The sequence below is a fragment of the Rhinatrema bivittatum genome, chromosome 6 (assembly GCF_901001135.1).
Source record: "Rhinatrema bivittatum chromosome 6, aRhiBiv1.1, whole genome shotgun sequence".
Classification (NCBI taxonomy): Eukaryota; Metazoa; Chordata; class Amphibia; order Gymnophiona; family Rhinatrematidae; genus Rhinatrema; species Rhinatrema bivittatum.
In genome coordinates, this window is record NC_042620.1 from 324,223,327 (window position 1) to 324,247,474 (window position 24,148).

The following is a 24,148-nucleotide window of genomic DNA, read 5'->3' on the forward strand; positions in this document are numbered from 1 at the left end:
CAGGTTTGGATTACTGCAACTCCCTTTTGATCGGCCTTCCAAAATCTTCTTTGAGACCCTTACAGCTCCTTCAGTATGCTGCAGCCAGAGTACTAACAGGCAAAAGAAAAGCTGATCACATTACACCTGTTCTCAACCAATTACAGGGGCTCCCTATTGAAAAAAGAGCAGAATTCAAAGTTCTCACCATTCTCCACAAAGTAATATACAAAGCCGACTACTCCGCCTTTGATGACATCATTCACATTCATTGCTCTCAACGAACTACAAGAACTGCCAGCAAAATTAATCTAGTGATTCCTTCACTTCCTCAGGCTAAATTATCCTCCGCCAGAAACAGAGCCTTCTCCATCATCGGCCCTATTTATTTATTTATTTATTTAAAACATTTTATATACCGATTTTCACGGAGGGTATCCGACCAAAATGGTTCACAACTTCAAATTATAAAAGATAAAATAATAATAATACTAAAGAAAATAAAAAACATAATAAATAAATAGGAAATAGTAAAGATTGAAAAAAAATACATTGTATAATTATAATCCCTAACACTCTGCATGACTTAACTAAAAAGAAAATTTTTTTAACAAAACAAGAAAAGTCAGAAATTTAAGAAGAATTACGAAATCAAGGTCCTCATTATCATGTAGTTAGCAACAAATAGTCTATTAAGCTCCAGATATGTATCATAAACCGATACTGATATTATAAGGAGCTTTGAGGAGAGGTATTCACTTCCTCAATTCCTGCATAAGCTATTTTAAATAGATAGGTTTTTAGAGCCTTCTTGAATTCCTTGTGGTCCATAATTGATCTCAGGGAATTTGGAATCGAGTTCCAAAGGATGGGTCCCGCCACTGAAAAGGCTCTCTCTCTTGTTATATTTAGCCTAGCCAATCTGACTGTGGGCACCTCAAGCAGATACTTAGAAGTAGATCTAAGATTTCTAGTAGGCTTATATAACCGCAATGAGGTGCAAAGCCAAGTTGAGTCCGGATCGTATATTAACGTATGAATTAATGACAAGATTTTGTATTTCACCCTAAACTTGATGGGCAACCAATGTAACCCATACAGGATGGGAGAGATATGATGTCTCATGGATGCTCCTGTTAATAAACGGGCAGCAGAGTTCTGAATTTGCTGCAAAGGTCTTAAAATAGAATCCGACAGGCCCAAAAAGAGGCTGTTACAATAATCTAAACCTGAGAAGATGATAGATTGAATAACCGTTTGAAAGTCTGATTTAAGTAGTAGTGGCTTTAATCTTTTTATTGTCTGTAGTTTGAAAAATGAGGTCTTGGTCAGATGTGAAATGTGATGTGTTAAAGATAAATTGGTATCTAATTGTAATCCCAAATTACAAACCACTCTTTTTATCTCGATCACCTCTGTACCTAGCATGATTGAGGAAGGTGGACAATTAATAGGATTCTCAATCACACTTAACAAAAGGAATTCCGTTTTTTTTAAATTAAGTTTAAGCCTACTATGACTTAACCATTGCTCAATTGTCTTTACATACAAATTACATAATGAGATGGTCTCTGTCCAAGATGTTTTATAAGGAATGTACAGTTGTATGTCATCCGCATAAATTCTAAACTGAACATCCAAGGCTGATAGTATTTGGCACAGTGGGAGGAGATATATATTGAACAACACTGGTGATAGTGAGGACCCCTGTGGAACCCCTGTATTTTGTGTATACATTTGTGACAATTTACCTTTAAAGTTTACTTGCCAACAACGATCTGAAAAGTAACTCTCAAACCAGTTTAATACTGTGCTTTGTAAACCTATCTTTTGAAGTCTGGATAGGAGAATTTTATGATCAAGCGTGTCAAACGCTGCGGATATATCCAGCAAGACTAACAAATAATCTATATTGGAATCGAATCCTCTTATATAAGTATCAAATGTAGAGAGGAGAAGGGTTTCTGTGGAGTAACCCTTTCTAAACCCATGTTGGTTTGGGTGTAAGATGTCATAGTCTGATAAGTATTCTCTTAACTGGTATAATACCGAGGATTCGATAATTTTTGATAGGGATGTCAAAGCTGCAATTGGCCTAAGATTTGTGAGATCCAATACAGAAGATGATTTTTTCTTTTGAATAGGAGTAATGGAGGCTTGCTTTAGATAACGTGGGAAAATTCCCGTTTCTAAAGATTGATTTATGATAGAACATATCAATTCTGGATAATGAGCCCCCAGCTCTTTAAACAGGATACCGGAACAGGGGTTTAAATGAGAATTAGATGGCTTCTGCTTACTAATTAATCTTTGCGTTGTCTCTATCGTAATTTTATCAAAAGAACTCCAGTTATGTACAGGAGGTTGATCTGGATAAACAGGGTAGGGTAAATTTTGAAAATCAATTATAATGTTTTCAATTTTTGATTGAAAAAATAGCGCTATTTTATCACAGGTACTATTATCAATTTCGGTTGATTCATGACTTGGAGAAGAAACTAACGATTTAACAATGTTAAATAACACATGAGGGTTTTTATGAGCTAGATTAATTTTATTTGCATAATATTTCTTTTTTTCTGCATTAGTCTCGTGTCTGTATACTCTTAACTGAGCAAAATAACTGTTTTTTGTATGGGGGTTTTTTTGTTTTCTCCATAGACGCTCTTTTTTTCTTAAAGCTGTTTTTTGCTTACGTAAAGAATCTGTAAACCAAGCATTTTTTGCTTTCGTCTTACTATGTATCATAACAGATTTTAATGGAGCTATAGTATTTAATATATCTGTTATGGTGTTGTTCCAACAGTCGAGAGTATTGTCAATATTGTCTTGCATTATTGTGTGTAGCTTATCCGCAAATTTTATAAGAAATTCCTCATTATTGAATTTTCTTCTAACTTCAACGATTTTGTTTTTTGTGTTATTGTCCTTATATTGCTTTTGTATATTTACTGGGAAGGAAATTAAATGATGATCGGACCAAGGCACTTCTTCATTCTTCACTTTATCTAAGGGTATTGAAAAAACTGTAGGATTATAAAATACTAGATCTAGTGTATTACCTTTTTTATGGGTAGAAGCAGAAATTAATTGTTGCCAGCCCAAGCCTTTCATAGCTTCCAGAAAAGAAATAGTGGAAGTAGACTTATTTAGAATATTAACGTGGATATTAAAATCACCTATTAAAATAGTTTTTTCATAATTCAGCTCTGGAACTCGTTACCTCATTTCCTCACCAATCAAGAAAACTTAAAATACTTCAAAAAAGACCTAAAACCCTGGCTACTCAGCCAATCTTTTAAAGATAGCTCTCTATGACTTGAAAATACTTTTATATTCTGCTATTTTCCAATCTCCCTGTTTCAATGATACAGATACCCTTTAATTCTTCATGAGTTATATGTACATCAGGATTCTATCCTGTGTTATCTTGTTATACATTCTCCTTGTTATGTCTTTATTTTATCGTTAATTTTAAATTGTAAACTTCATACATCGTTCAATGTAACATGTTGTTTCTGTATGTAAACCGGAGTGAAGGCAACTCTGCTATACCTCGGTATATAAAAAATGCTAAATAAAAATAAAATAAAAATAAAAAAATGGTTATTAAGGCCAAACTTGATGTATCATTCAGATTCCCTTTCTGAAAATAGTTGAAGAGATTCAACAATGCAGAAGATAATTCCTATTTTAAGCACTAATAAAATTCACTCTCATACCTATCAGGACCAGGCTTCTTATAAGTCAAAAAGGATGTAATTACTTTTTTCAGTTTCCCCAGTAGTAAGTGATGCATTTAACCTTTGAGATTCCGTATCAGTAAGGCCCAATATAGTTGTATGTTTGGGAACTAGAAAATGAAGAATACAGATTTTCATAAAAAGTTTTTTAAATATTTGGGTGCAGGTGGCATAGGGAAAGGAAGCCAGCCAGAATGACGTATTTAGAAATGATCAATACTTGGCAAAGGAAATCAGGAAAAACTGTATATAAGCCTTGTAATACTGTGACATAGAGAAGGAGGAATCTTAAGGCATCTACCGTTTCTTGCTGACTCTGTATTTCTCCTTCCCAGATACACATATTGTGATTGGCCAATCATTTATGTACCATAATAAACATTTTACTAAATTACTAAAATATCTCTGAGTCTCATGTCTGGTATATTGGGGATAAAACCATACAACAGACACATCCAAAACACGCATATATGTGCTCACAAAGAAACACAGGCTGTCACACAGACACACACAAACACACACATAGGCTTTCATATAGACATGCACAGATGCTCTCACAGACGCACACAGACTTTCACTCACGCACACATACAAGCTCACACATATACATACAGGGTCTCCTGTTGTCATCGGACCGTGGTGGAATGAGCTTCACCACGGCCCAATGGCCTTTCTGCTTGGGGGGAAGTTGTGCGTGGGCACGCGCACACAAATGAAAACACGGGCCTCTTCAGCCATGGTGGGTTGAGCTCCGCAGGCAGCCTGTGGTGTCTCTTCTTTAGCTGCTGGCGGGTTAAGCTCCACCGGTGGCCCTGCGGCCTCTCCGGCTGCTGCTGGCCCGCTGGCCCCCTTCCCCGGGTGTGCCGCCCCGTGCAAATGCTCGGTATGCACACCCGGTCGCACCAGGCCTGGGACTATGATTTGTGTAACTAGAAAAAATGTATAGTCCAAATCATCGGGATGCATCTGCCTCCCGATATCTAACAGATCCAATTCCTGTATTAAATAATTTTCTCCTTTTGTGCTTTAGGATCTCCAGAAGAATGCATAGGTGAAGCATCCAATGCCACATTAGATGGAATATTAAAATCTCCCAATATGAGGGTGTATCCATCAAACTGCATGGCTTGTGCCACTAGAGAAAGAAAAAAAATTATAATCATATTGAGTGGTTCTATACTGTAAATATTTCCCATTAAGCAACCCTGCAATCCATAAATAGCGCCCTTGTGGATCTTATAATTATTTTTTCAAATGAAAAGCTAAATTTTTTATGAATAAGTATTGCAATTCACCTTTTCCTGTAAGAATATGATGCAAATTCACAAATACTGGCGCAATCTGATTTTAAGTTCTTATGTTCATAATCCTCCAAGTGTGTCTCTTGCAAAAATGTTATCTGGGTGTTTAATTTTTTCAGATAGCTAAAATTTTCTTCCTCTTCACAGAAGGTATCCCACTAACATTCCAAGAATGAAAAATAACATGTGGCATCATGTTAACAAGTACCAAGAGGTATTTAGACAGAGTAAAAGTAATAGATATGGCCCTCTCACTCCCTAGCCTGAGTGAGCACCACCAAACATAGCAGCCTGATTAAAGATCGTCCATAACATTATACCATATGTTAGAAGCATATTAACTAAGAAAATATGAAACAACATGCATACCTGCCGCACATTAATATCATTCAACCCATGCACTCTTCACATGCAACACCCCTGCCCTCCCTCCAATAGTTATTCCCATATTTATTTCCAAAGTTCCATACTGAATACCTATCCTTGATGTAGAAAAAGCGGACAGGATATTGCCTCCCCACCCCACTCCACTCAAATAAAAATCCACCGTCTGACAGCATCCTCAGCCCATAGCTCCGCCTCGCCCTCACCTCAGGATTGCCATGTGGGGGAGCTCTACAGGCGCACATGGCCGATCTAAGTCCCGGCCAAGCGGCTTGCAGGGGGAGGGTTCCACCTCCCAGGCAGCCACTTTTTCTCTGCCTTTTGCTTTGAACTTGGTGGCCCATTACTTTGCCAGGGACCCGAGCGCCCCGCAGAGGCTGTGCCAAGGCATCAGTGGCTTCAGACGTCTCCTGTCTCACGACGGAACTCTCACGGCTTTTTACCGGAAGTTTTCATTTTTATTTTATTTTTTGCTACTTGTCATGAATTTTGCAGCGCCGGGAGACTGCTTATTGGTTAATCTATTTCTGGACCATATAAATAAGGTGTGTGAGCACTGGGCAAGGTCCTGCCTTTCATTAGCCAGACTTTGGGTGGGACGGTCTTGGTCACGCCCCTGCACTCAGGACTGAAGGCTTGAGGCAGCCGAAGCAGGGAGCCGGGATGTGGAACCTGTTGCTCGCCGTCTTCATCCTCATCCTCTGCATTATCTGGAAGAAACTGGAAGGCTCCCTCAGGAGGGAAGAGGGGAGCAGTGGAGGGCCCTCAGCTCGAAGTGAAGAAGGGGAGCGATCAAGGGCAGCTCTGCCCCTCCGATCCCAAGTAAGAAACAAGGCAGGGATAAAAGAAGAGCTCAGACCCTCCATGTGACAGGATCGCAGGAATCAGAGAGTCACAGTGTGGCAGGGGATCGCAGGAATCACAGTGTGACAGGATCGCAGGGATCAGAGAGTCACAGTGTGGCAGGGGATCACAGGAATCACAGTGTGACAGGATCGCAGGAATCAGAGAGTAACAGTGTGGCAGGGGATCACAGGAATCACAGTGTGACAGGATCGCAGGGATCAAAGAGTAACAGTGTGGCAGGATCGCAGGGATCAGAGAGTCACAGTGTGGCAGGGGATCACAGGAATCACAGTGTGACAGGATCGCAGGGATCAAAGAGTAACAGTGTGGCAGGGAATCACAGGAATCACAGTGTGACAGTATCGCAGGAATCACAGTGTGACACGATCGCAGGAATCAGAGAGTCACAGTGTGGCAGGGGATCACAGGAATCACGGTGTGACAGGATCGCAGGGATCAGAGAGTCACAGTGTGGCAGGGAATCACACTGTAGATTCCAAAGATCAAAAAAGACCAAGGGGTGTTGAATTATCTATAGATAAAAGTGAAAATGAAACGCCCAAACATACACTTAAAAGCTGACTGGTTATCTGCATAAAAATGATGATGAAAAGGTAGTGGCACTAATAAAACGTTATGCAGGAAGACTCCGGATAGCAGCGTGGCAACGTGAACGGCAGCTCACAGTTGTTAACAACAAATGAAATTTCCAAGCCAGATTAAGTGAATATACAAGAATTCAAAACGCTTGGCTGATGATACCATGCTCTCGTTGGGTCAAAACGGCGTTTTTAAGATTTTGCTGGTAATCCCCATTATGCCTGATAGGATTTTAAATGCTTCTGTGAAGATGCCCGATTAGGTTCATGAACGTTTGGTTAAACGGCTCAATGACATTTGGAGACAAGCTGAGGACAGCATTCAGCGCATTTACATTTGAATAAAGAACTGATTAGCGAAGGCTTTTATTACAATTTATTGTGGTGAGCCGTTTGTATGAAAGACTCGTAAGCTATATGCGTTAAAATCTGCCGTTTCATTTCCTTTGTTTAAAAAAGCAAAATTATATTCCATTTAGGAATCAAAGCATGAGAACCTTTCAGCAAAAGACTTTAAGGATCTGTATAAGCATCTTTTGAAACTATATCCAGGCTATTGGGAGGTTTATTTAGAGGTAATTTCAATGTGTAAATAGCTAGGTATATGTGAACAAGCAACTGTACCCTTTCTATGCCAGGGCGGCGAGCCTTTTTATTGGCACATCTCTTGTTTTGAGCAGAATTTTCCTAGAAATTCATTGTCAGAGTGTCCCGTCCACATACACACACCCTCATACAGGCTCCCTCACTCTCTCACACACACACATCCCCTCATATAGGCTCCCTCTCTGAAACCCACACTCAAGCATCCTGTGTACTCCCCCTCTTACCAACCAAGCTGTCTCTCGCACTCCCCCACACCCCTCTCCTCTCTCACACACACATTCTTTCTCACCGGCATCCCCCCACCCACCCTCTCTTACCTCCCATGCTCTCTCTCACACCCTCCCCAGTTCCCTCTCACCAACCATGCTCTCTGTCACTCCCCCTCTCTCACATACACATCCTCTCTCACTGGCATCCCCCCCATGCTCTCTCTCACACCCTCCCCACCCCCCTCTCACCAACCATGTTCTCTGTCACTTCCCCTCTCTCACATACACATCCTCTCTCACCGGCATCCCCCCATGCTCTCTCTCACACCCTCCCCACCCCCTCTCACCAACCATGCTCTCTGTCACCCCCCCTCTCACATACACATTCTCTCTCACTGGCATTCTCCCCCCCCATGCTCTGTCACCCCCTCTCTCACACACACATTCTCTCTCACTGGCATCTTCCCCCATGCTGTCTCTCACACCCTTTTGCTCTCTCCCACCCTCCCCTCCTCGACATACATTCTCTCTCATCGGCATTCCCCTCCTCTCATATAGGCTCCCTTTCTCTGAAACCCACACACAAGCATCCCCCCACCCACCCTCTGTTACCTCCCATGCTCTCTGTCATACCCTCCCCACCCCCTCTTACCAACATTGCTCTCTGTCACCCCCCCTCACACACACGTTCTCTCTCACCGGCATCCCCGCCCCATGGTCTCTCTGACACCCTCTTGCTCTCTCCCACCCTCCCCTCTCCGACACACATTGTCTCTCACCGGCATGCCGCGGGAGCCGCGCCGTTGGCAGCGAAGATGAAGGGCCGGCGCGCCGTTTGCAGCACACAGGGGCTTTCCATGTTCGCGTTCAGCAGACAATAGCAGCGGAGTCCGCGGCATGCCGTGAACAGAGCACGTCCTGCAGCACACGGTCTGTTTGCGGTGAATGAAGATGAAGGCTCGGGCGTGCCGATCGCAGCACACGGGGCCTTCCCTTTTCGCTGCGAAGGGCGCGCCGGGCCTTCATCTTCGCCGTGAACGGAGCATGTGCCGCGGGATGCGCTCCGTTCGCGGCATGCCAGGGTCTCCTCAGCTATTTTCATCCTGTCCCGTGTTGGCCGCAGCAGAATTCCCCCCGGAGTATCTCTTGTCTCTGGTGTTGCGGTGTGTTTGAGGCTCCAAGGCGTCCAGGGAGCCGCCTGCGCTCCAAGGCGGATATATTATAGCACCATCTATCGGGCTGGAGAACATCTGCGATGACTGACAGACACACTACCAAGCCCGATATAGTGTGGATTATCCTGACACAGCTTTGCGAAACATGTTGACCTATTTAGGGAATCACAGTGTGACAGGGATTAGAGTCAAAGTGTAAAGTCTCACATGTCGGCCATGTGCCGGCGCCAGGGAGCTCCGGGGCTGTTGGTGCTAGAAAAGCTTCAAGTGCTGTCCTCCAGCAGGTGGCAGAGCTTTTTTATTCAAAACACTACCCATGGGACCAGCGCATTCCCTGAGGAGGATTGTTTGGTGTGTGCCATTTCATACCTTAGCTAATGCAGGGTTGGGCAAACTATTTTGTGCTGCAGCCACTTTACAAGTTATTGCGCTGGGGGGTGGGGCGCGGCAGGTGCTTGAGAGAGCAATCAAATCCCCACCACTTGGCTCCAGGCATCCAGCAGCTTAAGAGCCATCATTTCTAGCATTCAAGGAGCCCCTTCAATCATGGATCCCAGCCTTTACCAAAATCTGGAAAACCTTCAACCCAACAGGAAGGAAGTGTCTTCCTAGCTAGCAGACTCTCTCACCTCAGTCACAAGTGCAGCCATAAATTATAAATAGTAAGGTGCAGACAAAACACTGGACCGGAAACCCTAAAAGCCAGACTCTTATGCACTGAAGAATGAGGATAAAGAAAAACTTTAAACATTTCCCCAAAATCAATCAAATATTTCAAAACAGCAGACACATCAAACACCCAATAATTAAAACTAATAAGGATTTAACCCCTCCCCCCTTCATACCTGGAAATCTTTCATTTCCAGTCACCCTGAGATTGTAGGGGGGAAGGAGAGGAGGGAACACCTAATCTTCCTCCTTTCTCTCTCATATCCACAAGTTCATTCACTCACACACACTCATACACCCTTCTACCCTCACTCTCCTCCTCTACATCCTCCCTTTTCCCTTCGCTCTCACTCGCTTTCAGTCATTCACCCTCCTTTGTCACTCAGCCCCCTCAATCTCTTTCCTTCCCTCTGTCACTCCCTCTCACTTTCACTCCCCCTTTTCCCTTGCATCACTCACCCCTCATTCCCACTCACCCCTCAGTCACTCCTTCCCATTCACTCCCTTTTTCCCTCCCATTCCTCCCCCTCCCACTGTCACTCACTCCCATTCACTCCCCTCTGTCACTCACCCCTCACCTTCATTATCACCCCCTTCCCACTCAGTTACTCACCCCTCTCCCCCACCCACCCACTCACTCCCTTCCCTAATTCTCACCACCTCCTTCTCAGTCATTCACCCTCTCCTTCCCACTCATTCATGTCCCTTCCATTTCACTCATATGCTCACCATCCTCGCCACTTTCCCTTGCTTCCCTCTCTTACTCACCACTTCTCCTCACAGCAGCATGGGGGCCTCTCCTCACTGCCAGGGGTAGAAACCCTGCCAATGCCAATGAACGGAGTCCGTCCTTGCTGGCGTCCAAGCTCTGACCTGCCCGCTCAAGCATCGAGCATCATCAAGGGTGATAATTGGGCCTTTGATGATGATGTTGGACACTCGGGCAGACAGATCAGAGCATCAGCAGGCTGCACATAATGGAGAGTAAAACAGTGATAGGCGGGCTGGATTAAAAACCTGTAAGGGCTGGATTTGACTCGTGGGCCATAGTTTGCCCACCACTGATCTAACACATATGGAGCTTATAGCAGGCTGCAGCAACTTTATTTCCAGACCTCAGAACCTGAGCTTGTCCGTTTCTTGGTTCCTTTGCTTTCTCTCTGGATCCTTCTTTTCCTGATAGGAAGACTGGATCTGGAGGTTTGCAGTGCTCCCACCTTTACATGGGCTGTGTGTGTGTAATTGTGGGTTCTGGGTCTGCCAAGGTTCCAGCAGGCGGTAGGTCCTTTATTTCTTGAGATGAACCCCAATGCCAGAGACTTAAGCCCCTTTAGTCTTTGCTGCTCTGTCTCCTCGATTTTTTGATGATGTTTGAATGAATCAGCAACCTCTACTTTACAGAACCTAGCTTGAAAAAAAGAGTAAAAGCAAAGGTGCTAATTCACTTGCCATTGGCAGTAACAGCAAATTGATCCGATCAGGGGCGGTTCTATCATGAGGCAGGGTAAGGCAACGACCTCAGGTGGCAGAATTTAGGAGTGGCAAAAAGTGCCCCTCCAAAACTCTTCTACTGCAGCCGCCGCCTCACCCTTTCTCCGAAGTCAAACATCAGATCGGGCAGGGATAAACCAACCCCCCGCCCGACCCACTCAGTGGCAACCCTGGGCAGCAGGAGTCGCGTTTATCCCAACGTCATCTCCTGCTGCCACGAGACTGGCCCTGCGGCAGCTGCCCACCCCACAACTAATGACATAAGAGAAGGAGGACGCGATGGCTGAGAAAAAGGCCTAGGCCCTATGGGCGTGTGTGGGTGACTGCCTCTGTGTGTGTGTGTGTGTGTGTACCTGTGAGTGTGTCTGGGTGGGTGACTGCCTGCCTGGGTAGATGGGTGACTGCTTGTGTGTGTGTGTTGGAGGGGGGTGAGAGCCTGTGTGTGTAGGTGAGAGGCTGTGTGGGTGAGGGAGACCTTGTATGTATGTATGTATGTGTGTGTCGGTGGGAGGGTGAGAGCCTGTGAGTGTGTCAGTGGGGGGGGGGGGAGGTGAGACCCTGTGTCTCTCAGTGGGGAGTGAGAGCTTGTGTGTGGGTGTGTATGTGTTACTGCTTGGGTGTGGGTGGGTGAATAAATGGGTGCCTTCCTGGGTTCTGTCTGTGTGAGAATGGGAGCTTGCCTGGGTGTGTGTGTTTGTGTGTGTATGTGAGGGAGCCAGTGAGAGCGTGTGTGTATATATGACAGAATCCGGGGAGTAAGAGCTTGTGTGGGCGGGTGGGGGGAGAGAGAGAGAGAGAGAGGGTCTTAGAGCCAGAGAGTGCGTCCATGTCTGAGAGAAAGGTTGTGAGTGTGTATAAGAGTATGTATGTGTGTGTATATGACAGTGAATGTGTGAGAGAGAATGGACATGCGAGTATATGTGAGAGAGAGGATAAAGTTTGTGCGCCCCCCCAATCCACAACAATTTTAGGGTGACTGGAAATCAAAAGATATCAGGCATGGAAAGTGGGGAATTTTTTAAATTTTTATTAGATCTAACTGATGAATGTTATTTCATGTGCCTTGTTTTGAAATATTTTATTGTTTGTTTTTTTTGAGAACATTTAAAAAAATGTTGATGTCCTGTTCATCAGCCATTTTGAAATATTTATTCTTTCTATTAGTATAGTTTTACTATTATAATTTATGTTATATTTCTTGATTTTATTGTTTTATGAGGAATGATGGCATTTCTATTTTTCCATTGTTGTACTGCATGCAGTTTCCAGTTCAGTTTTTGTCCCCAGTTTCCAGTTCAGTTTTTGTCTGCACATTTCTGTTTATTTTAGTCTATATTTGATGTTTTCTCCTACATGTGTGACCGAAGGGACATATTCTGTTGTCATGTAGTTTCTGTGGAGGGATACAGCAGCACTAAGCAGATTGCAATGTAAACATAAAATACATCATTACAGGTTTACTATATTATCATTATTATTCAGTTTACTCATGGCCAAGCCCAAATGAAATGTATTTTACAACAGGCCTAACAACAAATGTCTTTTTTGCAGAGTTTTCTGGTTGGCACCAGTGCAGTGAATGTAAAAATAGAAACAGAGAAATGACGGCAGAAAAAGACCAATTGGTCCATCCAGTCTGCCCAGCAAGCTCCCACACATTTTTCCATACTTATCTGTTTCAACGACCACCAAGTTCGGGGCCCTTGTTGGTAACTGTTTGATTCAAATTTCCTGCCACCCCCTGCCATTGATGCAGAGAGTAATGTTGGAGTTGCATCAAAGGCAAGCATAAGGCTTAATGGTTAAGGGTAGTAACTGCCGCATCAAGCAAGTTACCCTGATGCTTGTTTACCCAGACTGCACAGATCCATGCCTTGTTGGATGTTGTGTGAATGCAAATCCTCTTTTCCACATTTCCCCCTGCCATTGAAGCAGAGAGCAACGCTGTATATGCATTCAAAGTGATGTATCAGGCTTAAATGGTTTAGGGTAGTAACCGCCATAATAAGCAAGCTACCCCCACGTTTATTTGTGTTGCGCCCATGAGTCGCAGATGGCTGCGACCTCTCATGTTCACCTCTTTTTTTCCCTGCTCCAGCTCTCCACGGAAGAATGGCAGTCTCCGCCTGCAAACACCGCCTTCCCCGGCGTCCCCGGGACGGCGTGGGTGCTGCCGACCGACATTTTGAATCCGGTATAATCGAGGGCACACGCGCGCGTGCATCAGGGCCTCCTTTGTATATATCATGGCGGGAACCTCGGAGGCATACCCTCCGCATGATGTCATCCTGCTGGGGTATTTAAAGCATTCGGCCCTCTCCTTCTATGAGTTAGCAAGGAGTTTCATCATTGCTCAATTCCGCACTTCGTTGGGACTTGTTCCTGTGTATCTTGTACTTAGATGCTCTAGGTACCCACTTCTCGGGGGCCTTTCCGCGACCTGGCTATCCGCTCCTCAGAGGGCCTTCCTGCCTGGAGAATCTACTACTCAGGACTCTGCCTATACTTCCATGTGAGTATATCCACGACTTCCATCGTGCTGGGGAATCCCTACGGCGTACCCCGTGCCTCGGGCCACTACCGTTCTTCCCTAAGCGACTCTCTTCAGCCCACTCTGTGCTGCAGAGTGCATCGTCACCTTCCAGCAGTTCTTCAAGACTCCCGCTCTGCTTTGACCATCTACCGCAGGGTATCCTTGGCGTACCCCGCTCTGCGGGCCACTACCGCATCTGCAAGGTATTCTACACTCCAGAGGAACTCTCCGGGGTACCCCGCTCTGCAGACCACTACCGGAGCTTGACTGCTGGGATTACCATCTCATCTCAGAACTGTGTTTACATCCCCGCTCTGCAGGTTCTGCTATCTTTCCTGCCTCAATAAAGTCTTCCCTACAGCTGTGTCTTATGCTGTGGAGGCCATGCCTATTGGTGTGAGTCCCCACAGGACTCCTCCCTGTGGGTGGAGTCATCACTCACCTCGACCCCGGGTTCACAACCTTACCAATTCATAACAGATTGCTAACTCCATGGATCCGGCACACGTCTCAGCCCTCCAGGCCATTCCTGGCCTGGCCCATCGTCTAGCTGAACAACAGAAGGACTTAGAAACTTTGGCTAATGCTCTTAATCAGATGAGTTCTCGACTGAATTCTACCTCTACGCCTGACAAGAATGTTTCTTCACATCAGGTGGTGCCTGCACAAACCTCCGTGCCCTTTCCAGCCCCCACTCGCTTTTCAGGAGATCCCCTGTTGTGTAGGGGGCTTTCTAAACCAGTGCTGCATGCAGTTCTCGCTACAACCTACATACTTCAGCCAAGACCACGTACATCCTGTCTCTTTAAGACGGAAAAGCCCTGGCCTGGGCTTCACCCCTTTGGGAGCGTAATGATCCTATCCTCAACGACTTAACTGGCTTTCTTGCTCTTTTTCGGTCTGTGTTTGATGACCTGGCTCGCAAGACTGTCGCAGGATCAGCTCTTCTGCATCTACAACAAGGTGCTAAACACTTCTCGGACTATGTTATTGAATTTAAGACATTGTCTTCAGAGCTTCACTGGGACTTGGGTTGCCTGCAGGCCATCTTCCTAGAAGGTCTTAATTCCCGCATTAAAGACGAATTGGCAGCACGTGAACTTCCTGACAACTTGGACTCGCTCATTGACCTCGTGGGGCAAATTGATTGTCGCCTGCATGAACACTCGCAGGAGGTAAAGAGCTCTAAGAAACCCGCTTCAGGAGTTCCATGCTCACGTCCAGCACCAGTGACTCAAACCACGTTTGTACCCAGTTCTGAGGAGGAAGAAACCATGCAATTGGGCCGCAACCACTAAACAGCCAAGGAGAGGCATTACTGAAAGAGATTAGCTCTCTGTATGCACTGCAGACAACCTGGCCATGCTGTTCACTCTTGTCCCATCTGTCTGGGAAACTTGCAGACCTAGGATCCGCCGGAGGACTCTTCCTAGGTCTAACTTCTCCAGCTCCTCTACTGACCTTACCAGTCTCGATTATCTCTGGGACTCTAGAGTTTCAAACTCTTGCACTGGTGGACTCTGGTGCTGGGGGTAATTTCATACTCAGAAGACTCGTAGAGCACCTATGAATTCCCACAGTTCAGACTCCCATGCCGCCATTATTATCCTCAATACACGGCTAACCCTTACCAGGAGAGGTCTCTTGTACCACCCAGGCGATTTGCCTGCCTACTAGCTCTCTTCACTCTGAGACCATTTCCTTCTTAGTCCCGGATAAAGCAATCCATCTGGTAGTGCTCGGGATACCATGGTTGCAGGCGCACTCACCCCAGTTCAACTGGAGTACCCTTGAACTATCACAACAGGGGCGCAGCGTGCCATGGAAAATGCCTGGAGAAGGTAACCCCCATGTCTTGCATGACAACCACCACTTCTCTTCTGGGCCTACCGCCTCAATACTCTTCATTCCAGGACATGTTCTATAAGATGGCAGCAGACATATTACCACCGCATAGATCTTTTGACTGTGCCATTAACTTGAATCCAAATTTCGAGCCCCCCAGAGGAAGAGTACCCACTCTCTCTATCCGAGACTGAGGCCATGTCGACCTATATTCAGGAAAATTTACAAAAAGGATTCATTCGGCCTTCCAAGTCATCTGCCGGAGTCGGATTCTTTTTTGTGGGTAAGAAGGATGGATCCCTTCTCCCATGTATAGACTACTGTGGATTAAATGAAATCACCTTAAAGGACAGATACCCTTTGCCATTGATCTCCGAACATTTCAATAGGCTCCTAGGAGCCAAGATATTCACAAAACTGGACCTCAGTGGGGCATACAATCTGGTCCGCATACGTCAGGGAGACGAATGGAAGACAGCCTTTAATACCCGTGACGGCCATTTTGAATACTTGGTCATGCCCTTTGGCCTTTGTAACGCTTCGGCCATATTCCAAAATATGATGAATGAGATACACATTGGTACAGCATGTCCCGAAGTAGTAGTGTATTTAGACGACATACTGGTTTTCTCTCAGAATCTACAGAGCCATCAAGTGGACATTGTTAGAGTCCTGCAGAGGTGACGCGATAATCAGCTCTATGCCAAATTGGAAAAATGCTCTTTCCATCAAGAGTCTGTTCCTTTTCTGGGCTATGTGGTATCCAGCAGAGGATTCCAAATGGATCCACAAAAGACCAAAAGCATCCAGGACTGGCCCCAACCCACTGGTCTCAAGGCTCTCCGACACCTTCTCAGATTCACTATTACCGAATATTCATTCATCACTACTCTACCTTTACTGCACCTCTTACCACCATGACATGGAAAGGAGCCAATCCTTCCAACTGGTCTCTATAAGCCGTTAATGCCTTCAGAGAGCTCAAAAAGGCATTTCTCAAAGAGCCCTGTCTTCGCCACCCAGATCCTCGACGACCATTTATTGTTGAGATGGATGTTTCCGACGTCAGTGTTGGCGCCATCCTCAGCCAACACAGTGACACCCACACACTTCATCCTTGCGCCTTTTTCTCTCGGCGCTTTTCACCAGCTGAGCAAAATTACGGGATAGGAGGCAAGGAGCTACTTGCCATCCAAGATGGCATTTGAGGAGTGGCGCCCATGGCTCAAGGGAGCTCAACATCAGATAATGGTCTTCACCGACCATAAAAACTTGGAATATCTGCGTCATGCACAACGATTGAACCACAGCAAGCCCGCGGATCCTTGTTTTTTAATCGGTTCGATTTCCTACTGAAGTATTGCCCTACTGACAAAAACACCTATGCAGATGCACTCTCACGTTCCTTCACTTCAGAGAATGTCCCGGATGCACCACGCCATATTATCGACCCTGCAAAGGTGGTTCTAGCCGCTACACACACAGTCCCATGTGGGAAGACTGTGGTCCCTCAGACCCTTAGAAAGAAGATCCTCAAATGGGCCCATGATTCACTGCTTGCTGGTCACCATAGGCAATCTCGTACGTTGGCTACTCTGCAGAGGTATTACTGGTGGCCTTCAATGAAGAACGACGTACAGGCCTACATAGACTCATGCTTTACCTGTGCAAGACAGAAACCTCCGGCCGGCCGTCCTTTGGGACTTCTCCAGCTTCTACCAGCCCCGAGTGAACCATGGACGGACTTCATCATTGACTTGCTGGTGTCCTGCGGTAACAATACCATCTGGGTCACTTGACCGCTTCTCTAAAATGGGGCATTTTGTGGCATTACCTGGGCTACCATCAGCTCCAGAATTGGTGAAACTGTTTATAAAACATATCTTTCGTCTTCACGGCCTGCCGAAGCATATCCTCACCGACAGAGGGGTCCAGTTCACGGCTAAGTTCTGGAGAAGCCTTTGTAAGAAATTTGACATTTCTTTGGATTTAATGTCAGCTTACCATCCGCAAGCCAACGGACAAATTGAAAGGACGACCCGTACTCTCAAGCAGTTTCTCTGATCTTATGTCAACTCCAGACAAAGCGGCTGGTTGGAATTGCTCCCCTGGGTCGAGTTCGCCTTGAATTCACACCCATCAGCATCTACCGGATCGTCGCCTTTTCAGCTCGTCTATGGATGTCAGCCATTACCTCCACTACCGATACCCTTGCCTGTATCGTCTCCTGCAGCCCAGGCAAGAACTCCACCAGCTTTGGGAGCACACCAAAGGCCTTCTTCAAAAGGCAGGACAAAGGGCCAAGAAATTTTATGACGCTCATCACAGAGCAGCTCCTCAGCTACAACCTGGAGACAAGGTATGGCTCAGTACCTGATTCATCCGGCTCAAGCTGCCATCTGCTCGATTTGCGCCTCGCTACATTGGGCCTTTTGCTATAACTCGCCACCTGGGACCACTGACTTACATTTTGCAGTTACCAGCTTCTCTGAGAATCCATAACGCTTTCCATATATCCCTTCTGAAGCCGCTCATTCTATCTGAGTTTTCTACAAACACACATGAGCCTCAACCTCTATCAGCAGAAGAGGACATCATCTATCAGGAAGATGACATACTCGATGTGCGGAAGCACAGAAGAAGCTGGGAGTACCTCACATTAATGGTGGGGGTGGAAGGGAAATAGAACCAAAAGGTTACTAAGAGCCAGGAGTAACATAAGCATGAGAAAAAAAAAGTGTGAATCTTGCTGGGCAGACTGGATGGACCGTTTGGTCTTCTTCTGCTGTCATTTCTATGTTTCTATATCCTGGAAAGGATTTGGACTGGAGGAGAACAGTTGGGAGCCTGCATTAACCGTGTGAACGCTTTTTGAGTAAGGGGAGTAATTACCAGATAGTAGCCTCCATTGCAGCAAGCACTCCAGGGCTCTTCTCTTCATTCCCATCTTCTAGCCTTTATGGATCCAAGTGTTTATCCCATGCCCCTTTGAAATCCTTCACAGTTTTAGTCTCCACCACTTCCTCCAGAAAGGCATTCCAGGCATCCACCACCCTCTCCGTGAAGAAATACTTCCTGACATTGGTTCTGAGTCTTCCTCCCTGAAGTTTCAAATCGTGACCTCTAGTTCTACAGATTTTTTTCCAACGGAAAATGTTTGTTATTGACCATGGATCATTAAATCCTTTCAGGTATCTGAAAGTCTGTATCATATCACTTAACACTTAACATATCACTTAACACTTAACATATCACTTAACACTCTCCCATCAGATCTCAGATCAGTGCAATGCTCCACCACATTTAAAAAAAGACTCAAGACTTGGTTATTCAACCAAGCTTTCCCATAACATCAACCTGCGGAATACCCATGCCAATGATCCCTACGTGGTAACACGCTAGAGAACTATATAGACCTTCTCTAAAATTCACTTGATCTTTGGCAGTCTAATATCAAAACCCAACCTCCAGCCTACATTAGGCACCGTACCTTGTAATTATGTTATTAACCCCCATATATCTTAATCCAAGTTAATTCAACCTGTTCATTGTAAGACATTGACTTGTCATTGTTATTGTTTAGAATGTAAACCGAATTGATCAGTAATTCTGTTATTGGAAAGTCGGTATAGAAAAATGCTAAATAAATAAATAAATAAATATCACCCCTGCTCCTTCTCTCCTCCAGAGTGTACATATTTAGGTTTTTCAATCTCTCCTCATAAGTCCTTTTATGAAGACCATCCACCTTTTTGGTCACCCTTCTCTGGACCGCCTCCATCCTGTCTCTGTCCCTTTGGAGATACGATTTCCAGATCTGAACACAGTACTCTGGGTGAGGTCTCACCAAGGCCCTGTACAAGGGGATCATCCTTTCTCTTACTAGATATTCCTCTCTTTATGTAGCCCAGCTTTCTTCTGGCTTTAGCTATCGCCTTGTCACATTGTTTCGCCAACTTTAGATCATTAGACACTATAACCCCAAGGTCTCTCTCCTGCTCCGTGCACATCAGCCCTTTACCCCCCATCAAATACAGTTCTTTCGGATTTCCACACCCCATATGCATGACACTGCACTTCTTGGTATAGAATCTCAGCTGCCATTTCTTCGACCACTCTTCCAGCTTCCTTAAATCCCGTCTCATTCTCTCCACTCCTTCTGGCGTGTCCACTCTTTTGCAGATCTTAGTATCATCCGCAAAAAGACAAACCTTACCTTCTATCCCGTCCGCAGTGTCACTCACAAAGATATTGAACAGGATCAGTCCCAACACCGATCCTTGCGGCACTCCGCTTAACATCACATATTGTCCGTCAACCAGTTTGCAATCCAGGCCACCACCTCGGCACTCACTCCTAAGCTTCTCATTTTACTCAAAAGCCTCCTGTGCGGGACCGTATCAAAAGCTTTGCTGAAATCCAAGTAGATGACATCGAGTGCTCTTCCTCGATCCAATTCCCTAGTCACCCAGTCAAAAAAAGTCAATCAGATTTGTCTGACAGGACCTTCCCCTGGTGAATCCATGCTGCCTCTGGTCCAGCAATTCTTCTGACTGTAGATAGTTCACTATTCTTTCTTTCAGCAGCGACTCTATTACTTTTCCCACCACCGAGTTGTTATGACTCTGCCCGCGGAGCTACTCCCTGTGAGCAGGCTCCTCACCTCCCATGCTGCCTTCCCCAACGCGGCACGGAGCCGCCGACATTCTTTGCGGCAGGAGCCACAGGCAACTTGTCTTCTTCGCCGCGGACATTAGGGTGCCTTCCCAGCACGGCGGGCCTTGCCACTGTGCCTCAACGCGGCTGAGGCCACCACAGACATCGGCTTCATTTTTGCGGCCGTTCCCAGTCTTTCCTGGTGGCCGGAGCTGCCCTCGGGTCCTCCTGCAGCAGCAGGAGCCGCTGCTGACGTCGGGGCCTGCCTGTGTGCAGGCCCAGCATCTCCAGGTCCTGCCCCCTTCCTAAGGGGCAGACCCGTGTCCTCTTCCCCTTCTTAAAGGGGCAGTGTAGGTGGGGTCCACCTGGCCCCACCGGAAGTCAGCTCTCCTGGTTTCCTGTGCCAGCCCTATGTAAGGGCTTCTCCTATATTTCAGCTTGGCCTTGCAATGGGGTTACTTGCTTCTGGAAGTGTCCTCTTCCAGTGCTCTGTCAGGTCTTCATTCTTGTTCGAGCTCCATATCTCGTCTGCTTCCTGAGTTCGTGGTTTCCTGATGTTCCATGTCTTCGTGTCCTGAGGTTCCTAGTCCTGGCTTCCTGATGTCTTGCTTCCTGATGTTCCACTCTTCCTGATATTTCCGAGGTTTCACCCTCCTTCGCCATTTCGAGTCCTTCTGACCCTCCAGCTCCTGTGGTTCTCCAGATGACACCTTGCTTCATCACTGGAGTCTTGTCTCAGCTGGATTCACTTCCTATGTTTCCGAGTCCTCTTCATCTTCCAGCTCCTATGGTTCTCCAGATGACATCTGGCTTCGACATTGGAGTCTCGTCTCAGCTGGATCCTCTTCCTGTGTTTCCGAGTCCTCTTGACCCTCCAGCTCCTGTGGTTCTCCAGATGAACCTTGCTTCATCATTGGAGTTTTGTCTCAGCTGGATTCCCTTCCTGCACTTGACCCACTCTCCGCGTGGTCCATGACCAGCCTCTTCAGGTTGTGTAGGGCGCGCAGTGGGACAGGGTGGTCCGTGACCAGTTCATTGGGTCTGCCTGTGTCGATGGGCTGTGTAGGGCATCCTGAGAGACAGTGCCAATGCCTGAACCTTCCCAGTTTCTCATCTCGTCCAAGACTCTTCCAAGTTCCTCATCTTGTCTAGAGTCTTCCAAGTTACTGGTCCACATCCAGAGTCTTCTCGTCTCATCTCGAGTCTTTCTGTGTCACAAGGCCTCCGTCTGCTCTAATCCTCAGTTCGGCCTGCTGCTTCTTGCCAATACCTAGCGGCAGGTCCAAAAGGGCTGGGAACGGTCGGAGGACTGTTCACTAACCAACATAATGTTGTTGGCTTCCAGAAGCATGCAGATCCGGCAGAGGGTTAGACTTTGTCTTCGCCCATGCTGGGACATGCCTCGCCAACCCTCGGTGCTATCTTGGATTCGTCTGGGATTGTGCCGAGGCCCAAGGATACACGAAATCCCCTCAAGTTGGGATCGCTCTCCTAGCGTTCCCTCACATAACAGAATGCAAGGCCTTCCTAAGGCCTCCTTAATATAACACGAGGTGAGGCTAACTAGCCTGTAGTTTTCAGCCTCCTCTCTGCTCCCACTCTTGTGAAGCGGGACCACCACTGCTCTTCTCCAATCACTCGGCACCACTCCCATTTCTAGGGATCTATTGAACAGGTCACACAGCGGACCCGCCAGTATATCTCTGAGCTCCCTCAGTAACCTTGGATGAACCTCATCAGGCCCTATGGCTTTGTCCACTTTCAGTTTTCCTATTTCTTCCCATACATTCTCTTCTGTAAAAGGAGTTTCATCTACTCCACTCCCCTCCAGTTTCTTGTTAACTAGCGATGGTCCTTCTCCAGGGTCCTCTTTAGTGAACACTGAACTGAAGTATTCATTTAATATTTCTGCCATTTCTTCGTCTCTCTCCACACATTGATCGTTTTCACCTTTCAATTTCACTTTACCACGTTGGACTTTTCTCCTTTCGCTGATGTATCTGAAAAATGTTTTCTCACCTCACTTTACCTCTTTGGCAATCCTTTCTTCCACTTGACTTTTTGCTGTCTTGATTACTTTCTTCATCTCCCTTAGTTCCACCAGATATTCTTCCTTGTGATCCTCCCTTTGGGATCTTTTATATTTCTTAAACGCTGTTCTTTTAGCTTTTATTTTATCAGCCACCTCCTTTGAGAACCAGATAGGTTTCATTTTTCTCTTGCTTTTTTTTACTTTTCTAACATATAGTTGCCTTGGTAATTGCTCCTTTTAATTTGGCCCACTGTTATTCCACATCTCTCTTGTTCTCCCAGCCTTCTAATTTGTCCTCCAGTTACTTCCCCATTTCAACAAAGTCCGTGTTTTTGAACTGCAAAACTCGGGTCTTCGTGCAACTTCTCCGTATCCTATTTGTGATATGAAACCATACCGTTTGATGATCACTGGTGCTGAGGTGGGCGCCCACCTGGACATTAGAGACATTATCTCCATTAGTGAGCACTAACTCAAGTATAGCTCTCTCCCTCGTGGGTTCCATTACCATTTGTTTGAACAGAGCCCCTTGCAAGGCATCCACTATCTCTCTACTGCTGTTAGATTCTGCAGAAGGGATTCTCCAATCTACATCCGGCAGATTAAAATCTCCAACAATCACCACTTCTCTCTTCTTTCCCATCTTTTGGATGTCTTCAACCAGATCTCTGTCAAGTTCTTCCATTTGATTTGGAGGCCTGTAAACCACTCCAATAAAAACAGATACCCCCATCATCTTTTTTTAGGTCGGCCCAAAGTGCTTCTTCTTTGCCCCATCTTCCTTGCAGCTCAGATGCTTGGATATTGTTTCTGACATAAAGAGCCACTCCTCCCCCTTTCCTGTGCTCTCTGTCCTTCCTTAACAAGTTATAGCTTGGTATGGCCGTATCCCAATCATGAGATTCCGTGAATCACGTCTCCGTGACAGCAACAATGTCCAAGTCCGCCTCCACCATTAGGGCTTGCAGATCTGGGATTTTATTGCCCAAACTGCGAGCATTTGTGCTCAAAGCTTTTCAGCTTTTCTCGTTCAGGTTACTGCTTTTCTTGGACTCCTTTTGTGACTTATTTAACTGAGTTATGTTATCCACTTCACCCTTTTCCATTGCATTTGTATTTGGGGGTTTATATACTAATTTCCTTCTGCCACCCCCGGCATCTAGTTTAAATGCTTATGACATAGGATTTTAATTTATCTGTTAGGATCCTTTTTCCTGCCATAGACAGATGTAAGCCATCTTTGACAAAGAGCTTTTTAGTGTTCCATACACGGCCCCAGCCCCCAATATATACAAAACTTTGTTCCTTACACCAGGATTTGAGCCATACATTGAAGTTATTAATATGGCTTAGCCTCTCCTTCCCCTTTCCATGAACAGGTAACACTTCTGAAAAGGCAATGGTTGTTGCCATGTGACTAATCTGCTTCGCTAGAGACTGGAAATCTCTATGCACTGCTTGGATGCTGTTTCTAGCAAGGTTGTTGGTTCCCAGTTGGATGATAATATCAACTTTAGAGTCTTTGCTTTCTTCTTTGATTGCTTTGACTATCTGAATAGCATTTCTGCTGGCCGATGATCCTGGGAGGCTTTTAATTGTAGTGTTTCCCTCGAAAAGAGTTCCCAGATTAGTACCTCTGATGACAAAGTCACCCAGCACAATGAGCTCTTTCCTTTGGTTACTGATTGTATTATGGAATTTCTGTATGTATTGGGTTTCCTCTTTCTTTTCAGATAACACTTCAATCTCTTTCACAAGAGCTTCTTCATTACCTAATACAGAGAAGGTGTTTTGTACTTGTGTCACTTGAAACAGCGTGTGTCTCCACATCACAGGTCTAATTCTACCAGAGCCCACTGTAATCCCATTGTTTTTTGAGTTCCTTAACGCCCTGTGTGAGGGGGAGGGGGGGGGAGTAGACATGTGGGCTGCACAGTTGTAAAGAACGGGTGTCTGTGGGTCACAGGTATTATCCTACCTGAGCCCACTGTAAACCCCTTTTTCCTTGACTTTTGTTTTTTCTGTGGTGATGGGAAATTAGTTCCTGAATACTGTAAAGTGGGTGAAACTTTCTTTATTG

The 24,148-nt window shown here is 45.7% G+C and overlaps 1 protein-coding gene across 2 annotated transcripts in view; it reads left to right on the forward strand.

Annotated features, from left to right (window-relative positions):
• Nucleotides 1–6,028: 6,028 nt before the first annotated feature.
• The window catches only part of LOC115094495, a 128,347-nt gene continuing 110,227 nt past the window's right edge, over nt 6,029–24,148 (forward strand). For both annotated transcript variants that reach the window (XM_029607606.1, XM_029607607.1), the window contains exon 1: nt 6,029–6,229. In XM_029607606.1, the coding sequence (XP_029463466.1) occupies nt 6,071–6,229 (159 nt within the window). In that variant the 5' untranslated portion in view covers nt 6,029–6,070. The remainder of the gene's footprint in view (nt 6,230–24,148) is intronic.